This window comes from Aythya fuligula, chromosome 9, assembly GCF_009819795.1.
Source record: "Aythya fuligula isolate bAytFul2 chromosome 9, bAytFul2.pri, whole genome shotgun sequence".
Taxonomy (NCBI): Eukaryota; Metazoa; Chordata; class Aves; order Anseriformes; family Anatidae; genus Aythya; species Aythya fuligula.
Window position 1 is genome coordinate 452,344 of NC_045567.1, and position 15,403 is coordinate 467,746.

Sequence of the window (15,403 nt, forward strand, 5' to 3'; positions counted from 1 at the left end):
AAGCTCTAGCTGAACTTTTAGTTCAGAACTATATCTTTGCTGGGACCTAGTGGGGCTGCCTTTCATTTTACTTCAACATTATGAGGACTAATTCTTCTGTGCTTGTGTATACTTTGTATACCTGCCAAGTCCTCTCCATCTGTTCCTTCAGGTAATCTCAGAAGTGGCTGATTAAAAATGATGATCAGACTCTGTAAGCTTTCAGCAGCACACTTGAAATTCCAGTTTTCTTACATGGTGAACAGTTTTTCTTTCATTTTTGACTTTTTGGAGGAACTGATTCCAAAGATTTTATTCACAGTAGTTAACAGGTGAGAACTGGTGTTTGCTAGCATAAGCGTCGTGCTGGGTAGCCCTTTGTTCACTTTCTGCTGCTTCCCTGCTCTATTATGGCAAAACTTACTTTAATAGAAGTTTTCTTAATGGTTTGTACAGTGTATATTTTTAAAGCATATTACGAAATAAAAGTGAATACCTATCAGAACAATATGTTCCTATGAAACTCTAACAATTGGGCAGGTCCCTTGATTTCAATGGACATACTCCAGAACAAGGGACTTGTACCACCTGAACAGGAGTGCTAGAATTTGGCCCTTAACAGATGCAGTTGTTTCCACCAGCATGTGCCAATTAAAATGATTCTTCTGTAATAAAATATCAGGAGACAGAAAAGGAACCACCGTGAACTGAGGCAATACTGAAGAGTTAAGCGTCTTTTCAGTTAACACAGATCCCCTTTTCCATTGATGATCAATGATAATAATGACATCCACTTTCCAAAGTAGTGCTGGGCTGCTGAGGGCTGATTCTGATGCCAGTGGCTGGTGTGAGTTGTTGAGGAATTTTCAAAGACTGTGTTGGATGGGTGGCAGGAAGATCTGAAGCCACTGGAGATGTGGAGCAGAAATAACAGGAGGAGTGATAAGAATGACACCATTTCCAGGATGTCTGAATTAAGAAGGAAGGCAGAGATGTTGAGCTGTGTTTGAAATACTTTGTCTGCTCAGTACAAAGTAATTGTACAGCATTTTGGCTACTAGTGTCTAGAAAATGAAAATGAACAATGGAAAAAATTATTTCTGTGATTGATAATAAGAATTGTTAGATGGGGAAGAAAGAAAAAAATACTTTCCTCTGATAAATATTTTCCAATTTGTCTTTGAACAGGAATATATAACTGCTGAGTCATGTCTCCAAACCTTTACACCTGTTTCATAACTTTGTGACTTGACTCAACTCATGGATGTTTCTCCAGATTTCCATAATTAAAGTGCAGACCAAAACCTTTGCTCATATGTAAAGAAATTTCTTATGCAAGAAAACTTACAGAAAATAGTGTCTGAACAATTTGGGCACTTTTCATTTTAAATCTATTTCTCCTTACTGTGTCTAATGTTGTTTGTTTAAATAAGAACAACAATGTTTGTATTTGCTGACTCAATAATTATGACTCAATTTTTGTGCTGGTAGCTGTGACACAATTTCAAGCTGATTTCAGTGTCATAGAATTTACAAGATTTTACTATAATTATGACATCTGCCCTTCACAGTTCAACTTGTTTCATTGTTTTCCTGCTTGAGGGTTGTAAATCTAGGTTTATATTTTTTCTTACATGTCCATCTAAAAAATGGTAGACAGAGGGATTTGGCCAACCTCTTTTCAGTCATTTGTGGGGACAGGACAAGGAATAATGGCCACAAAATTGAGCACAGGAAATTCCACACTAACACGCAAAAGAACTTCTTCACGGTGAGGGTGATGGAGCGCTAGAACAGGCTGCCAAGGGAGGTTGTGGAGTCTCCTTCTCTGGAGATATTCAAGGCTCGTCTGGACACCTACTTGAGCAGCCTGCTGTAAGGAACCTGCTTTGGCAGGGGGATTGGGTCCAATGATCTTTTGAGGTCCCTTCCAACCCCTTCAGTTCTGTGATTCTGTGAAAATGATTGTGATGGGAGAAATTCAATATCAAACAGATCTAGAAAAAATAGAGGGGTTGCAAGAGCAAGGAAAGACAAGAAAGCTATTTGCTGGATAACCTGCTTATACCTGCCACAATAAAGCACTCCAGTACTCTTCAAACATGTTTCCATTTCTCTCCCAAACTTCCACCTCTTTTAGAAGCTCTCAGGCTTTCTGTTTTTCCCATAGACTTTGTAACAAAACTTGCAATATATCTGGTACTGGCAGTCAGGAATGAAACCTTGATAAAGGAAGAGGTTTCTCTTTGAAGTAGAGAGCTCTTTGAAACTGAAGCTCTTTGTTAACCTGCAGAGGTTCAATTTAGAAGTACAGTTTTGTAAAGTTAGGCATTGGAAATGATACATCAATTAAGCCAGTGACCAGTGAGATGGAAATACCTGTAGAAATGAGCTATAGCAGAAAAGTTTTTAACAAGAAAGCCGTCTTTTTTTTTTTTTGAAACTGAAACATTTTGCAACAAAATCTTCCTTGGTTTTATATATAGGCTTTTTTCACATCCTCTCCTTCCCCCCCCCCCCCCCCCCCTCCCCCCTCGGTCCCTCTAAGTCCATTATGTATGCAGAAAGGAAAATATGGTCCTGCACCCCTCCCCCACATACAAACTCAGACTTGAATGTGCTAGAATCATTTGCCTAAAAACAGACATTTTAAACATAAAGCATTTTCTCAAAAATAGTCATATGATTGTTTTCAAACAGTTAGAAGAAAAATCAATATTTTGAAACTTGATGCAAAGTAACTTGTGTCCTCCAGATAGCTCTATTCATGTATTCTTTAGCTGTCAGAAGCAGAACTGTAATTCAGCAATTACCTGCATTACATTCACATCTTCCTTTCTTTGTTAAATCATGCACACCACATTTTCAATTTATTAGCACTGATAAGTGGCCAACTATATGTAGAAGCCTTGTAATGTGTAAATTACCCCTAGCCAGTTCTAAGGAATGCATATGTGTCCATGAAAGTGAATTACTCACAGATCACAAAAGAAACCACCTTTCCAAAACTATTTCAGATGGTTTAATTATCTGCAACATGTAGGATTGGTTTTGTGCTGCTGAAATTTGTTAATATACCCCAAACATGCTTTTGGCATTTTTGTATGCACAGCAGGAAAATCAGTATGGAACTGCAACTTGTTTTTAATAAAACTTGAAAAGCACAGCTTAAGTTCTTTGCTGAACTATAAATGTTGCTGAACTATGAATGTGTGGTTGTAGGCCTCACAAGCCTACATACTGTCTTAGGGTGAGAACATAAGGAAAAGACACAATGAAAAAGCAATTGCAGAAAAAAAAAATGGGTTTAGGGTATTGGTACTATTAATTAGAGGTGAATTATGCTGATTTGAAAACTTGACGCTTCAGAAATGCAAGCAAAGCAATCACTAGCACGTCTGGAATTCATATTACCTGTCCAAGCAATTTTCTTTCTCCTTCCATAAGTGCACACTATTGTTCATTTCAGTGAGATATTAGACACTCTATTCTCCTTTCTCAGACAACTGGGATTAAATATCCATTCAATTCAGAAAATGATACGTCTATCATGAAACTTCTTTTTAACTCTATGTCTACAGTTTCGTGCTCATGGCTGATATATATTAACAGGCTTTTTACATCCTTCTGAAGAGCAGAAAATTTTTTTCTTATGTTTTTAATTCGTAATACAGACATTGAATGACTAGCATGAATGCATGTAAAACTGATAGTGCTTCATGAAGAAGAAAAAAGATCTTTCACAGAGAATTATATCAAAAACAATAAGGTTGGTGGACATACTGAAATTGTTATTTACTTCTTTCTTATAGTAAGACTGAGTAGGTTTATCAAGAAAAATGTTTCCTGTTTATCCACATATTTGATTTGATTTAATTTTTTCTTGAATTAAATCCAATATCAATACTAGGTGTATGCTGGGAGTGTTTTTGTAAAGAAGAAAGATCTATCTGGAAGGTTGTGACCTGGAATGTTGTACTGGAGAGGTCTGTGCTTAAACCTTGTTGATTTTCTGTTCATCTTCTCTGTCTGTACAAGGGTTACAACAGAGTCTGTTGAATGTCCTGAAAGGAATTCCTGGATGTTGCTCAATGTTGAAAGTATAAATGTAACATCTAAGTAACATAAGTTCAAAGCAGGAAAGATAAATCGAAGTTTTAAGTTAGTATTTAGCATTAAGGATATCAGGATGTTCTTCTCTTTCCAGGTGTGAATATAAGAAGCTGTTTTGAACTGAAGGAGTCTAAAGAAAAGATTTTGGAACAAATTGGATGAAATCAAACAGGACCTAATGTGAAGATCGGATAATATTTTTCCAGGTAGAATTCAAACGTGAAATTGCTGAAGCTTAGCTGTGGTAACAGGTAGATTAATAAGTATGAATACAGTCTCTGTAAGAATGAATACAATTTTATTTGAGGCTCAGAGAACAATGTGAGTTACAACTGTATGATCAAGATGCTATATCTGGGTTTTTGAAAAGCCATATGAAGGTTCCCTCACCCAAAGATCTTTAAGTAACTAAGTTCTTAAGAGGTTAGAGGAAATGGCTCTGAATAGTCTGAATAAAAATAGGAAACAGCAGGCAGGAATAAAATAACTATTTTCATAATGAAGAGAGGTTGCTAATGGAGTCATAGAGGATTTGTACAGTCTGTAAATGCATAAATAATTATTATAAAGGATGAGGGATTATTCAGATAGTGCCACTGTTACCAGACGATACGAAGTTTTCAAGGTTGCTAGATCTACTAAATGTCTATCAAGGCCTGAAGTAGGATTTACTGTCTGACGGGTGACAAAATGGTATGTGACATTCAGGGTATGTGCCAGTGCTTGCAACTAGATATCTAGAGTAATTTTAGAGTCCTTAGGGTGCCTGACATATCCATGTGAGAGTCGCAGAAGTAAAACACAGGCTTGACTCTGCTGTGACATTAGATGCCTGTTTGGAAATTGAATTCCATCTTTGGTGCCCCATTAATGTGTCCTAATACGTGTGGAGAAAAAATACACGTAATCCTATGCAAAATGACTTACAAAATGTCGAGTAAAAGGTCTTGGAGTCAATATTGATGATTCTCTGAAAACATCAGTAGTGGTCCAAATTTACAAATTGACTGTTAAGCATTATGGGCAAGAAACAGGAAAAAAAAAAGCAAAAGGACTCTGCTGCTGCATAAACCTACTGTAACACCACAATGTTGTGAATGTAGTGTTTGGTATCGATCATCCCATCTCCGAAAAGACAGAGGAGAGGTGGGAAAGGATTTCAAGGAAGAATGGAACTGTTTTTGAATGAGTTTAGGTAGATTAGGACTCTTTACCTTGCAAAAGACATCAGAAGAGAGATAAGACAAAACTATGAAACCACACGAATGATATCAGAATGTGAACAGGGAATCATCGCTATTTCTCACAGTACGAGATTCAGGGCTCCCAAACCACATGAGCATTTTATGTTTAAAATTGAGAAAATGCTCTCAGCTGTGGACTTTACTTCTCCAGGAAGATGTGAGGGATAAAAGTATAAATAGGTTGAAAAGACAACAAGGCAGAGTCATGAAATTTTGGTCTATTGGTAGTTCTTAAACCAGATGACCTGGAGGCAACACTGATCTTCCTAAGTTCCTAAGTCAGTAATATCCAGAGTGCGGAAGGAGAAACTGGGGAAAAAAATACTTAGTGCATGCCACTGTCTCTGCTTTCTCTAGCTAATCACCGATGCTGGAGCCAAGAAACAGTTATGGAAAGTTAGGTCTAGCCAGCATGACTGATTCTGTGTTTTTATAATGAGATCCCTCCCCTTGAACTGTAGTACACTGGCTGCCCCATATTTTAAGAACATGGTATAAATATGCAGGGTCTTTTCTAACACATATATATAACTTGAAGTCAAGTATAATCTTTAAAACATCAGAATATACTAAAAGAAATAACAGAACCTTTGTAGAGGCTCCCTTCCCCTCCCCTTCCCCCCCCCCCCCCAATTCATTCTCTCATATTTGGCTGTTTTAACTTTGACACATAGAACATATGTAATGCATCTTATATGATATTTCTGACTGCAGAAGAAGCTTGAAATCATCACTGAGTGTAGAGGTACTGTTGGAAGACAACAGATTTTGATCAGTGACAGAAACCTTATAGGACCACTCAGGACAGCAACTACGTAAAGGAAACTATGGAGAATGTAGGAGAATATGCTGAATATAAATATGCAAAAATTAGTTAAGACAATAGGCCTAACAACACTGTGGGGAGAAACACAAACATAGGAAAACAATTCTAAAGGACAAAATCTTCATGAATTTTAATGCCCAGAGATACTGATTTTTGATTTCATGGCTCCTATTTCTGGTTGGCACCTTTAGCCCCCACGCAAAACCACACACTCTTCCACACACTGCTCTGAAGTGTTGTGCTTGCTCTGCTCATAGGTCCTCCACAGTCTTTTGCATCCATACAAAGTTGCATAAGAGCAAACGGGTACTCGCCAGAGGCCTCTTGCAACAGTTATGCCCAATTCAGATACATTCCAGAATTCTCTAGAGGAACATCTATGCAATCTGGTGCTCTACAGGGTTTGTATCAAATCAAATACCACTAGGAAGGCTTTACGAGAAGTCACCTTTCTCTGACATGCCTGCTAGATGTTTCCTGCCATCTAGGATTGTACTGAGCTCTTCCCTGTCCTAATAGATGTGCTACTATCTGCAAGGATGAGTGACATCAACCAACAGCCTTTAGAGATGCAGCTCTGTCATTTCAGTCCCTGAAATATATGATAAAATCTATAGTTTATTTTATTTTGTGGAGGACTATTTTGCCCAGCCTACACAAGAAAATGAATGCCACTAACAGGAAGGTTCAGTTATTTCTCACTCAAGTTATTTCTTTACTAGGCAATTACTAAACCAACAAGGTGATGTTACTCCAGCCAGGTGAACTAACATGTGGGACTGTATGCCTTAGCAGATAAATTACTACCTCATACGTTTTACAAGAAATGATAAAAACTCATCAAGGAATGGCCACAGGGGAAGGACAGGCTAGCAAATAAAAAGTACATCTTAGCACTTCATAAGGATAGTAATACAGAGAACTGTATCAGAGAAAAGTCAAGCAGAGTTAGGCACTGAAAACCAAATTAAACAGCTTTTGGAAAAGCTTTTTCAGTTGTGTGAGGAGGGGAAAACACAAGAGAATCACTGTGCATAGAGGATAGAGTAGAAATTAAAGATAGTCTAGGTGTGACCCAAAAATTAAATGAAGACTTTGAGAATAAAAATAAGGTTAAAATAGGAAAAAAAATGGACTAAATGAAACCTGAATTCATTTAAAAAAAAATCATGCAGATAAACTTATTTTACCTTCTTTATTTTAATGACAACTTGATTTTTGAGACAAATAAAATGTAGTAGATTCAACCTATCTGTTCTTTATTAAAGTGTTAGATACATTACTACATGGGGAATAATTAGTTAAATTGGAAAAGATAAGGACAAGTACCAGGACTAAAATATAAGTAAAGTGACTGAAAAGGAGACAAGAGCAAGTTATGTTGAAAGGATTTGTCTCTCTCTCTGGAGGAAAGTTACTAGTGGAGTTCCTTTAGGATTGGTCTGGGGATTAATTTTATTTAATATTTTCCTTAATGACCTAGGCAGAAAAAGTAGGAGTGTACTAATTAATTTGCTGATGATACAAAACTGGGAGATGTCATGAATACAGTGGAGGATTGGAATGTTATACAGGAAGAATTAAATGACCTTGAAGTCTGGGGTAATAGAAATGGGATGGAATTTAAAGTCATGTGCTGCAAGGTCATGCACTTCAGGACTAATGAAAAGTATCTGCTATGAACTGTAGGATCATCAGTGTGAAGTGACAGAGAGGAAACTACCTAGTTGCAACAGTCAATCACAGAATTACTGTGAACTACCAGTGCACTTAGACTATGTAAAGGGAAAATGCAATTAAAGATACATTGAGGAAACTATTTTTAATGAAGCAAGGAGAGTATATATTGCCGTCAACCAAGGTGCTTGTTAGACATCATCTGAAATTCTGAATCCCTATGGCTGTGGTGCAAATTTTAATTTATTTACTTATTTATTTTTGAAACAGGTACAAAGGGTGACTAGTGTGGTGATCAAAGAAAAGGATAACTGTCTGAAAAGAAGCTGGGCCTGGCAAAGCAAAGGTTGAGAGCAGATACAATTGGTGTCTGTAAATATATGATGAGGTAAATCCTGGGGAGAAAGAAAAGCTTGTGAAATTAAATGGTAATTTTGACATGAGAACAAATGGACATAAATTGGCTAGATAAATTTGGACAAGAAATGGAGAGGAGGTTTCTAGACACCAGAGCCATAAGTACAGGAGTGTGGGAGTAAACACAGAACTCAGATCGATTTATTAGGTGGGTTTATGTGATGGGATTCATGTGCTGGCACGTGCTTGAACTTGATGACTCCTGCTCAGCTCTGTGTTCTGTTTTTCAGGCAGTCTTGCTTCATAGTCCTTTGCTTGGGTTATTACAATTTCTGGCACATTTTTGCTTGTACTATTGGATGTATTTTCTAACGTAGCCTCCTTAATATAATACAAATACTGCATGATATATTTAGTTTATCTATTCTCTTCTGAGAGGAAAACAGCAACAATAGCCCATGTCTTGCAATGGACTAGAACAATGGAATGAAAAAGAAATAAAACTGCTGTATTTCTTTACAACAAGTTAGTTGTGTCACAGCAAAAATTTTAAATCAGAATTGGGTAGTACACAAACACCTTGAGTCACATCCACTCAAAAAACACATTCAGAAGTAAATCAATTTAACTGAAAGACAGACAGATTCTGATTTGTGGCATTTTGTTTCCATTCTGTATATTTATACAAATTTTTGGAAGTTCCTCCAGTACTTTCCAGTTTTAAAGTTTTCACAGCACATAGACCAAACAATTGTCATGATGACTCATCATGATTGCTATTAAATTCTTATGTTCATCTGTTTCTTCTCAGACAAGAATTACACTTGCAGTAAGGGTAGAATTTTATTTATTTATTTATTTATTTATTTATTTATTTATTTATTTATTTTGGTGCGGACTATAGATTCTAATATTTTGTAACAGTAAGTTGGTGTGTTTCTCAAAGTGTAAATATTCTCTTTTCTTAAGCAGACCACAATTGTTAGGTTATAAATCTTCAGTTTTATGGCATTGATATCAGCAAGAACAATAAGGAGGGAGGGGAGGGAGGAGAACTCAGTTCTGTCTCTACTGAGTGACATGGCTTAATCATAATGAATGGAAATAGTCCCAAGGATATGTGCTGTATTTGTGCTCTAAAATCAAAACACTCATATTGTGCCTTTAATGCTGTCTCAAATGAATACTCTCATTATTGCGTTCTGAGAAATTCTCTACCCTAGTATGTCTCAAATCTCATTCTAATCATTATAAATTAACAATGCAGAGGTTGAAAAGCAGCAGCAGCATACTCTGATACCAAGTAAATAATGACAACCCTGTGTTTCCCAAGAGAGGGGGCTTGCTTTTCAATAAATCAGTAATTTGAACAGGTTTCTCACTAGCTCACCAAGAAGGTACAAGTATTAAAAGTTCAAGATTATCTGCAATGACTACAGCATCTAACAAATACTGAATTACAAATTTTTGTATAACCAGTAGCTTATTCCTTTTTGTCATGTGCTGTTGCATTGTGTTTCATCAACTTCAGAGACAGTGATGCAAAATAATGCAATGTGACACCATGAAATACAGTAAGATGTGACATACCACATTAGAAATTTAAAGAATGAAAAGCTTCAGTCAATTCAGGAAATAGGAACCCTGTCCAAATTTATTTTGACAAGTAAGAACAGTGCAAACACTAAACACTGTTTTCAAACCAGAGGGTACCATTCTCTTCTGACCACCCAAATTGCTTGCAGATACTGCCATCATCTTTATTTTTAGTTTAATTTAATATGCACAGAGCTAGGAGCTTTTTAAGTTTGGGTTGTGTTTTTTGTTGTTTTGGGATTTTCCTCCTCCCTTCCCCCAGCCTGGCATTTAGTATTTAAATATCTAAATTGGCATCTGAATGACTGGAGTGATTGTCGGCAACCTTCCATTCCAAACAAACCCATTCCTTGACATTTCAAAAAAAAAATGCATTGCTAAAATGCTCCCAAGGATTTTTGTAGAAATCCAATTCTATGAACACAGGCTCAAAATGGGTGAACAAAAAAGCATCTGTGTTAGGAGAAAAGAAGTATTTTCGTTCATATCTAGGGTATGCTAATTGAAAGTGTAGAAACAGGCTGCTTTCCTGTAGAGTACTAAAATGAATTGGAATATGAAACAAGTCTCCAGACTTTTCTTTCTCATATTTTCACTGTCATCTATTCATATCTGTCTGGTGATATTTAGGTCTGCATTAATGGATTAAAGGCCACATTGATCTCAGTTGGAAAATATGAGTTGCTGTTGCTGATCACTGTATGCTATTGCCAAAGCCTTCTCCTTTGCTAGTAAAGTCAGATTCTATTGAAGTCTATTCCAAATAGTCATCTGTATAACAACGATACGTGATTCTAAACTTCAAGCACATTTTCTAACCAGCTGTACTAACCATTTATGTAAGTTTTATTTAAGGGCAGCACTACCATGCCGTGAAGTCAGACAATGAAGAGATTAAAACTATTTCTGTAAAGCCATTTTAGGGCCTGGATGGCTCATTTGATCCGACACTGGCCTTTCATCACAGGGAAAAGCAGCTCATATCTATCATAGTGTTCAGAAGTAATCTTTATGGGATGCTTACGAAATGTTTATAATGAAATGAGTACAGGCATTCTTGGTTTATTTGTCAGTACAGGAAGAACACGAAGCTGTCGGCTAGTATATACGCAGGTGAAAGTTAAGTCTCCTGAAAAGGATTTTAAAAGTGCAAAGCTCATACAAGCACCTAGCTAAATGAAGAACAGACAGGTGACTGCTAAAAACACATCTTCCCCAGCAAATCAAACATTAAATATTACAGCAAATCCTTCTGAATCAATAAGTGCTATAAAAATCTCTGTGGAGGTTTTTTGTTGTTTTTTTTTTTTTGTGCACTAAAAGATAAAATCCAATGTTTATTGAGATGGATGAAGAAATAAATGAATTAAAGTTATGTACTTATGCACTGCTCCTGACAATTTTTTATTTTTTTTTTAAAAAGAAGAAAAAGATGATTCTGGGCCAGATCCTTAGACGGACGACACCTCTGATTACCTCCTATAGGTGGGTTTTGTAGTAAATCAGATAGTAATGCAAAATTTTATTTTTTCAGAGCTGAAACTGTCATTAATTGAGTTCCTTAAATAATTAATTAATTTACAGAGAAAATGGCTCAAAAAAAATTAAAAAAGATTCACCTAATTTTTAACATTAATGGGGATCTAAATGGGTACAGTTGTTACAGAGGAAAAAAAAGTTCTGAAATGAATGTAAGGCTGTTTAGGCAGATTGCTTGACTTTGTTGCCCTCAGATAGAGTAAAAAGGGATACTAGTGTGCTTTAAAGCCCGCGTTTTAATGTATTTAGTTAGCTAGCCACAATTCTTTTACAATGTGGTCTGTAAGTGTTATTGTCTATTTAAAGTATTACTCACAATCATATGATCATATGATACTGAATTTTCAGTACAACCACAGAAAATTTTCAAAGGAAAGCAGTCTTCCAAGTTTCTGTATTTTATAACTGTAGCCAAAGAGAAACTTAATTTGTGTTTTTAAAAATCTGGTTAGAATTCAGAACCTCCTTTTAGGTTCAATGAATATTATGAACGTGACAAGTTAAAACTGAGTATCAGAAATTGTTAGGCTTTCCATTAGTTATTTGTGACATGATATGTTATAATTAATATCTCCTTTTAAAATGCAAGAACTTAGTTTCAGGTTTTATAGAATAGCCAAATTATTGACAGCCAATAAGATTCTGCATATATTCCTATTCATATATGCAGAATATATATATATTCATATATTCAATTGGCTGACAGGCAGGGCTCAAAGGGTTGTGGTAAATGGGGCCACATCTGGCTGGTGGATGGTCACTAGTGGAGTCCCTCAAGGCTCCATTTCAGGGCCAGTCCTCTTCCATGTTTTTATAAATGATTTCGATGTAGGACTAGAGGGTGTTTTGAACAAATTTGCCAACGACACCAAACTTGGAGGAGTTGTGGACTTGGATGAGGGTGGAAAGGCCTTGCAGAGAGACCTGGACAGATTGGAGAGCTGGGTGATCACCAACCACATGAAGTTTAACAAGAGCAAGTGCCGGGTCCTGCACCTGGGATGGTGCAACCCTGGCTATACATACAGACTGGGCGACGAGACACTAGAGAGCAGCCACGCAGAGAAGGATCTGGGGTTGTGGTTGAGAGCAAGTTGAATAGGAGCCAGCAGTGTGCCCTGGCAACCAGGAGGGCTAACTCCTGGGGTGCATCAAGCACAGCATCGCTAGTCGGTCGAGGGAGGTGATTGTCCCGCTCTACTCTCACCTCAAGTACTGTGTGCAGTTCTGGGCACCACAGTACAAAAAGGGCATTAAACTGTTGGAGAGTGTCCAGAGGAGGGTGACGAAGATGGTGAAGGGCCTAGAGGGGAAGATGGATGAGGACACTGGACCTGTTCAGCCTGGAGAAGAGGAGGCTGAGGGGGGACCTCGTCGCAGTCTACAACTTCCTCATGAGGTGGAGTGGAGAGGCAGGTGACCTATTCTCCTTAATCACCAGTGATAGGACCCGCAGGAATGGTGTTAAGCTGAGGCAGAGGAAGTTTAGGCTGGCCATCAGGAAGAGGTTCTTCACCGAGAGGGTGGTCGCACACTGGAACAGGCTCCCCAGTGAAGTAGGCACTGCACCAAGCCTGTCTGAATTTAAGAAGCGATTGGACCGTGCACTTAGTCACATGGTCTAAACTTTTGTGTAGACTGTGCGGTGCCAGTTCGACTTGATGATCCTTATGGGTCCCTTCCAACTCGGGATATTCTATGATTCTATGATTCTATATAAATAAACATATATATATTATGAACAAATATAATGAGTCCACAGTATATATACAACATTTAGAGTGTAGGCTCAGCTGTAGCTGATGATGGAAGAAGTCTGCAACAGGTTTCTTGGGGTTTCTGTGCCTGTTACCCCATCCTATGACATGGGTGCAGACACACCCTGGAGAAACCTCCCTTATACCTGTGCTCTGCTTGTTCCAAGCTGTTCAGAGCAGAGGAAAAATCACAGGGCTGGGTTAGTAGTGGGAGAAAAGACATGGGCTTTATTCTTAGCCAGTGTTCTTCATTGCTGACTGTTTGCCTTTACAGCATTTTTCTTCTCTTCAGGGAGGCTATTGGAAGTACTGGGAGGCTGCAAGCTTGTTCTTATCACCTGGGATGGCTTGGCATCAAATTGTGCCTCCAAAAAAGAGCAGCTTGCAACTGGCATGGCCTGCTGTTTATATATTGTAATTTATGAATTAAATAGTGAGTAAGATCACTGAGTATTCTCTATCCTTGCTGTTTCCAAGTCTAAGTTCCTTTGTTATACCCTGCCAGTTGAATGAAAGTAATGGTTTGGGGGAGGAGGAGTTATGTCCATTTATTTCCTGGTTTCTCAGCTACAGTTGCCAAGAAGAGAACAAACTGTAGTGGTGTGTTGTGTGACATGCCCACTGAATCTGGATGAGCCCACCAGCATGTAGGTCACCAGAAAGCCGTCAGCTGGTAATGACCTTCAGTCACCAAGGATCTGTCCAGATCTGAACCTCTGACCCAAAGGTGAGAGGTTTTGTACAACTTAGTGTTCCCTGGAGCTTACGAGTTCACAGTTTGATAACGTAGTCAGAAAGAAATAAAAATACTCTCTAGACATTACCGATTTTATGCACCAGATTCTGGAATCAGTTTTTTCACTGTTTTCTGCAGCTTCAGTGCCATAAGCACAAAAATTCATGTATAGTCAGTATTAAAATGATCTACAGCAGCTATTGGTAGGAACCATTGAAATATATATATATATTTTTCAGTGTGCACCTTCTGGCTGCTGCCTTCCGGAGCAAGCTGCCTTGTGATTTGTAAGGATCATTAGATAATACAGAGCTGGCTGTTGCACAGGATAGAGGACTGGTTTCTTAATACTTGCATGTGCAAGAGTTAGAACAAGAGCAGGAAAGATCTATGAATTGCGTGGCATTTTGAAGCAAACTGGAAACTAAATGGAAAGTGTTGTTTTCACATATACCAATATAAATATGGATCACCTGGTCAGTGAAAGCAGTGAAAATGCTGATAAAAGAGCAGAATCTGATCCACAAAGCCAAGCACTCCTTTTACAAGGGTTACTTTTGCATATTTGTGTGTTTTTAGTAACAGTTTGAAAAAGTGATTGTGAAATAAGTTGCTAATACTTTAAGCAATGCTAATGTTAATGTTACTAATATTTAGAAATATGTTTTAAATTCAAGTTCAAAGGATGTTTTTTTTTGTTTGTTTGTTTGTTTGTTTGTTTTCCTCTTATCCTTTCATGAATTAGAGGTTGCAAACAGGAATTCGGATATAGAAAATAGAGCTTCTTCCCTCTCAGCTTGAACAGCTAGGAGTTGTGAGAAAGCAATATGCAACCACTGGTATTTTTCAAGGTATCTTTGTAATGTGTGTAGCTTCAGGTCCCACAAACGCAAACAACCTCTTGACCTCACACTTTCACTGACTGGGAAAAGGTTATATGCTGTTGAGCCTGTAGGTTGCCATATCACATATTAGTATGTACACCATGCGTGCTAAAGATATTCAACAGGGAATTAAAAAAAAAAAAAAAGAGAAAAAAAAAAGGAAATCTTAGATTTTAAATTGTGAAAACACCTAATCTATTGCTTCTTGTTTAAAAATTCTCAGTTAGGGCTCAGTGTAGGAAACATAAAGGTTGAGCAAAAAATTTTAAATCCACATTGCACTATTTTGTGTAAAATGGCAACGTGATTTTTAAACATTTAAGCTTTTCACATTCCCTTGTGAATACTCTGCTTTGGTATACAAATGAAGGCAAAACAAAAATCCAGTAATAACTGATCTTTGCTGTGGTGTCCAGATTAGAATCATGTTCTGTGCAGAAGTGATGGGCGTGTAAACCCTTCCTATCAGGAGATCTGTCTGGCACTCATCAAGCAGTGTTACTTGATCGCAGCTGGATAAAAATGCACACCCAGGGCAAATCTGTAAACACTAGCTTAATCTGCATGGGAAAAGTTACTGTCATTTCCTCTGACAGAAAAAGCCTCCAGGACACATTCCAGCAGTAACAGTCACTTCAGTTTGTTACAAATGTTGTCAGATTTAGACACAAAACCATTACAGATGTCAAAAAGCC

At 37.5% G+C, this 15,403-nt stretch overlaps 1 protein-coding gene across 11 annotated transcripts in view; it reads left to right on the top strand.

Annotated features, from left to right (window-relative positions):
- The window catches only part of LOC116492437, a 98,238-nt gene that overhangs the window by 10,339 nt on the left and 72,496 nt on the right, over positions 1 to 15,403 (top strand). For 8 of the 11 annotated variants that reach the window (XR_004253599.1, XR_004253600.1, XM_032193188.1 and 5 more), the window contains exons 4-6: positions 4,187 to 4,298; positions 8,110 to 8,227; positions 11,216 to 11,277. Coding sequence is in view for 8 of the 11 variants with exons in the window: in XM_032193188.1 (XP_032049079.1) it covers positions 11,225 to 11,277 (53 nt within the window). In the remaining 3 variants the exon portion in view is untranslated. Of the gene's footprint in view, positions 1 to 4,186; positions 4,299 to 8,109; positions 8,228 to 11,215; positions 11,278 to 13,655; positions 13,816 to 15,403 lie in introns of all 11 variants that reach the window. The other 3 variants (XR_004253598.1, XM_032193190.1, XM_032193189.1) reach the window with 3 other exon arrangements.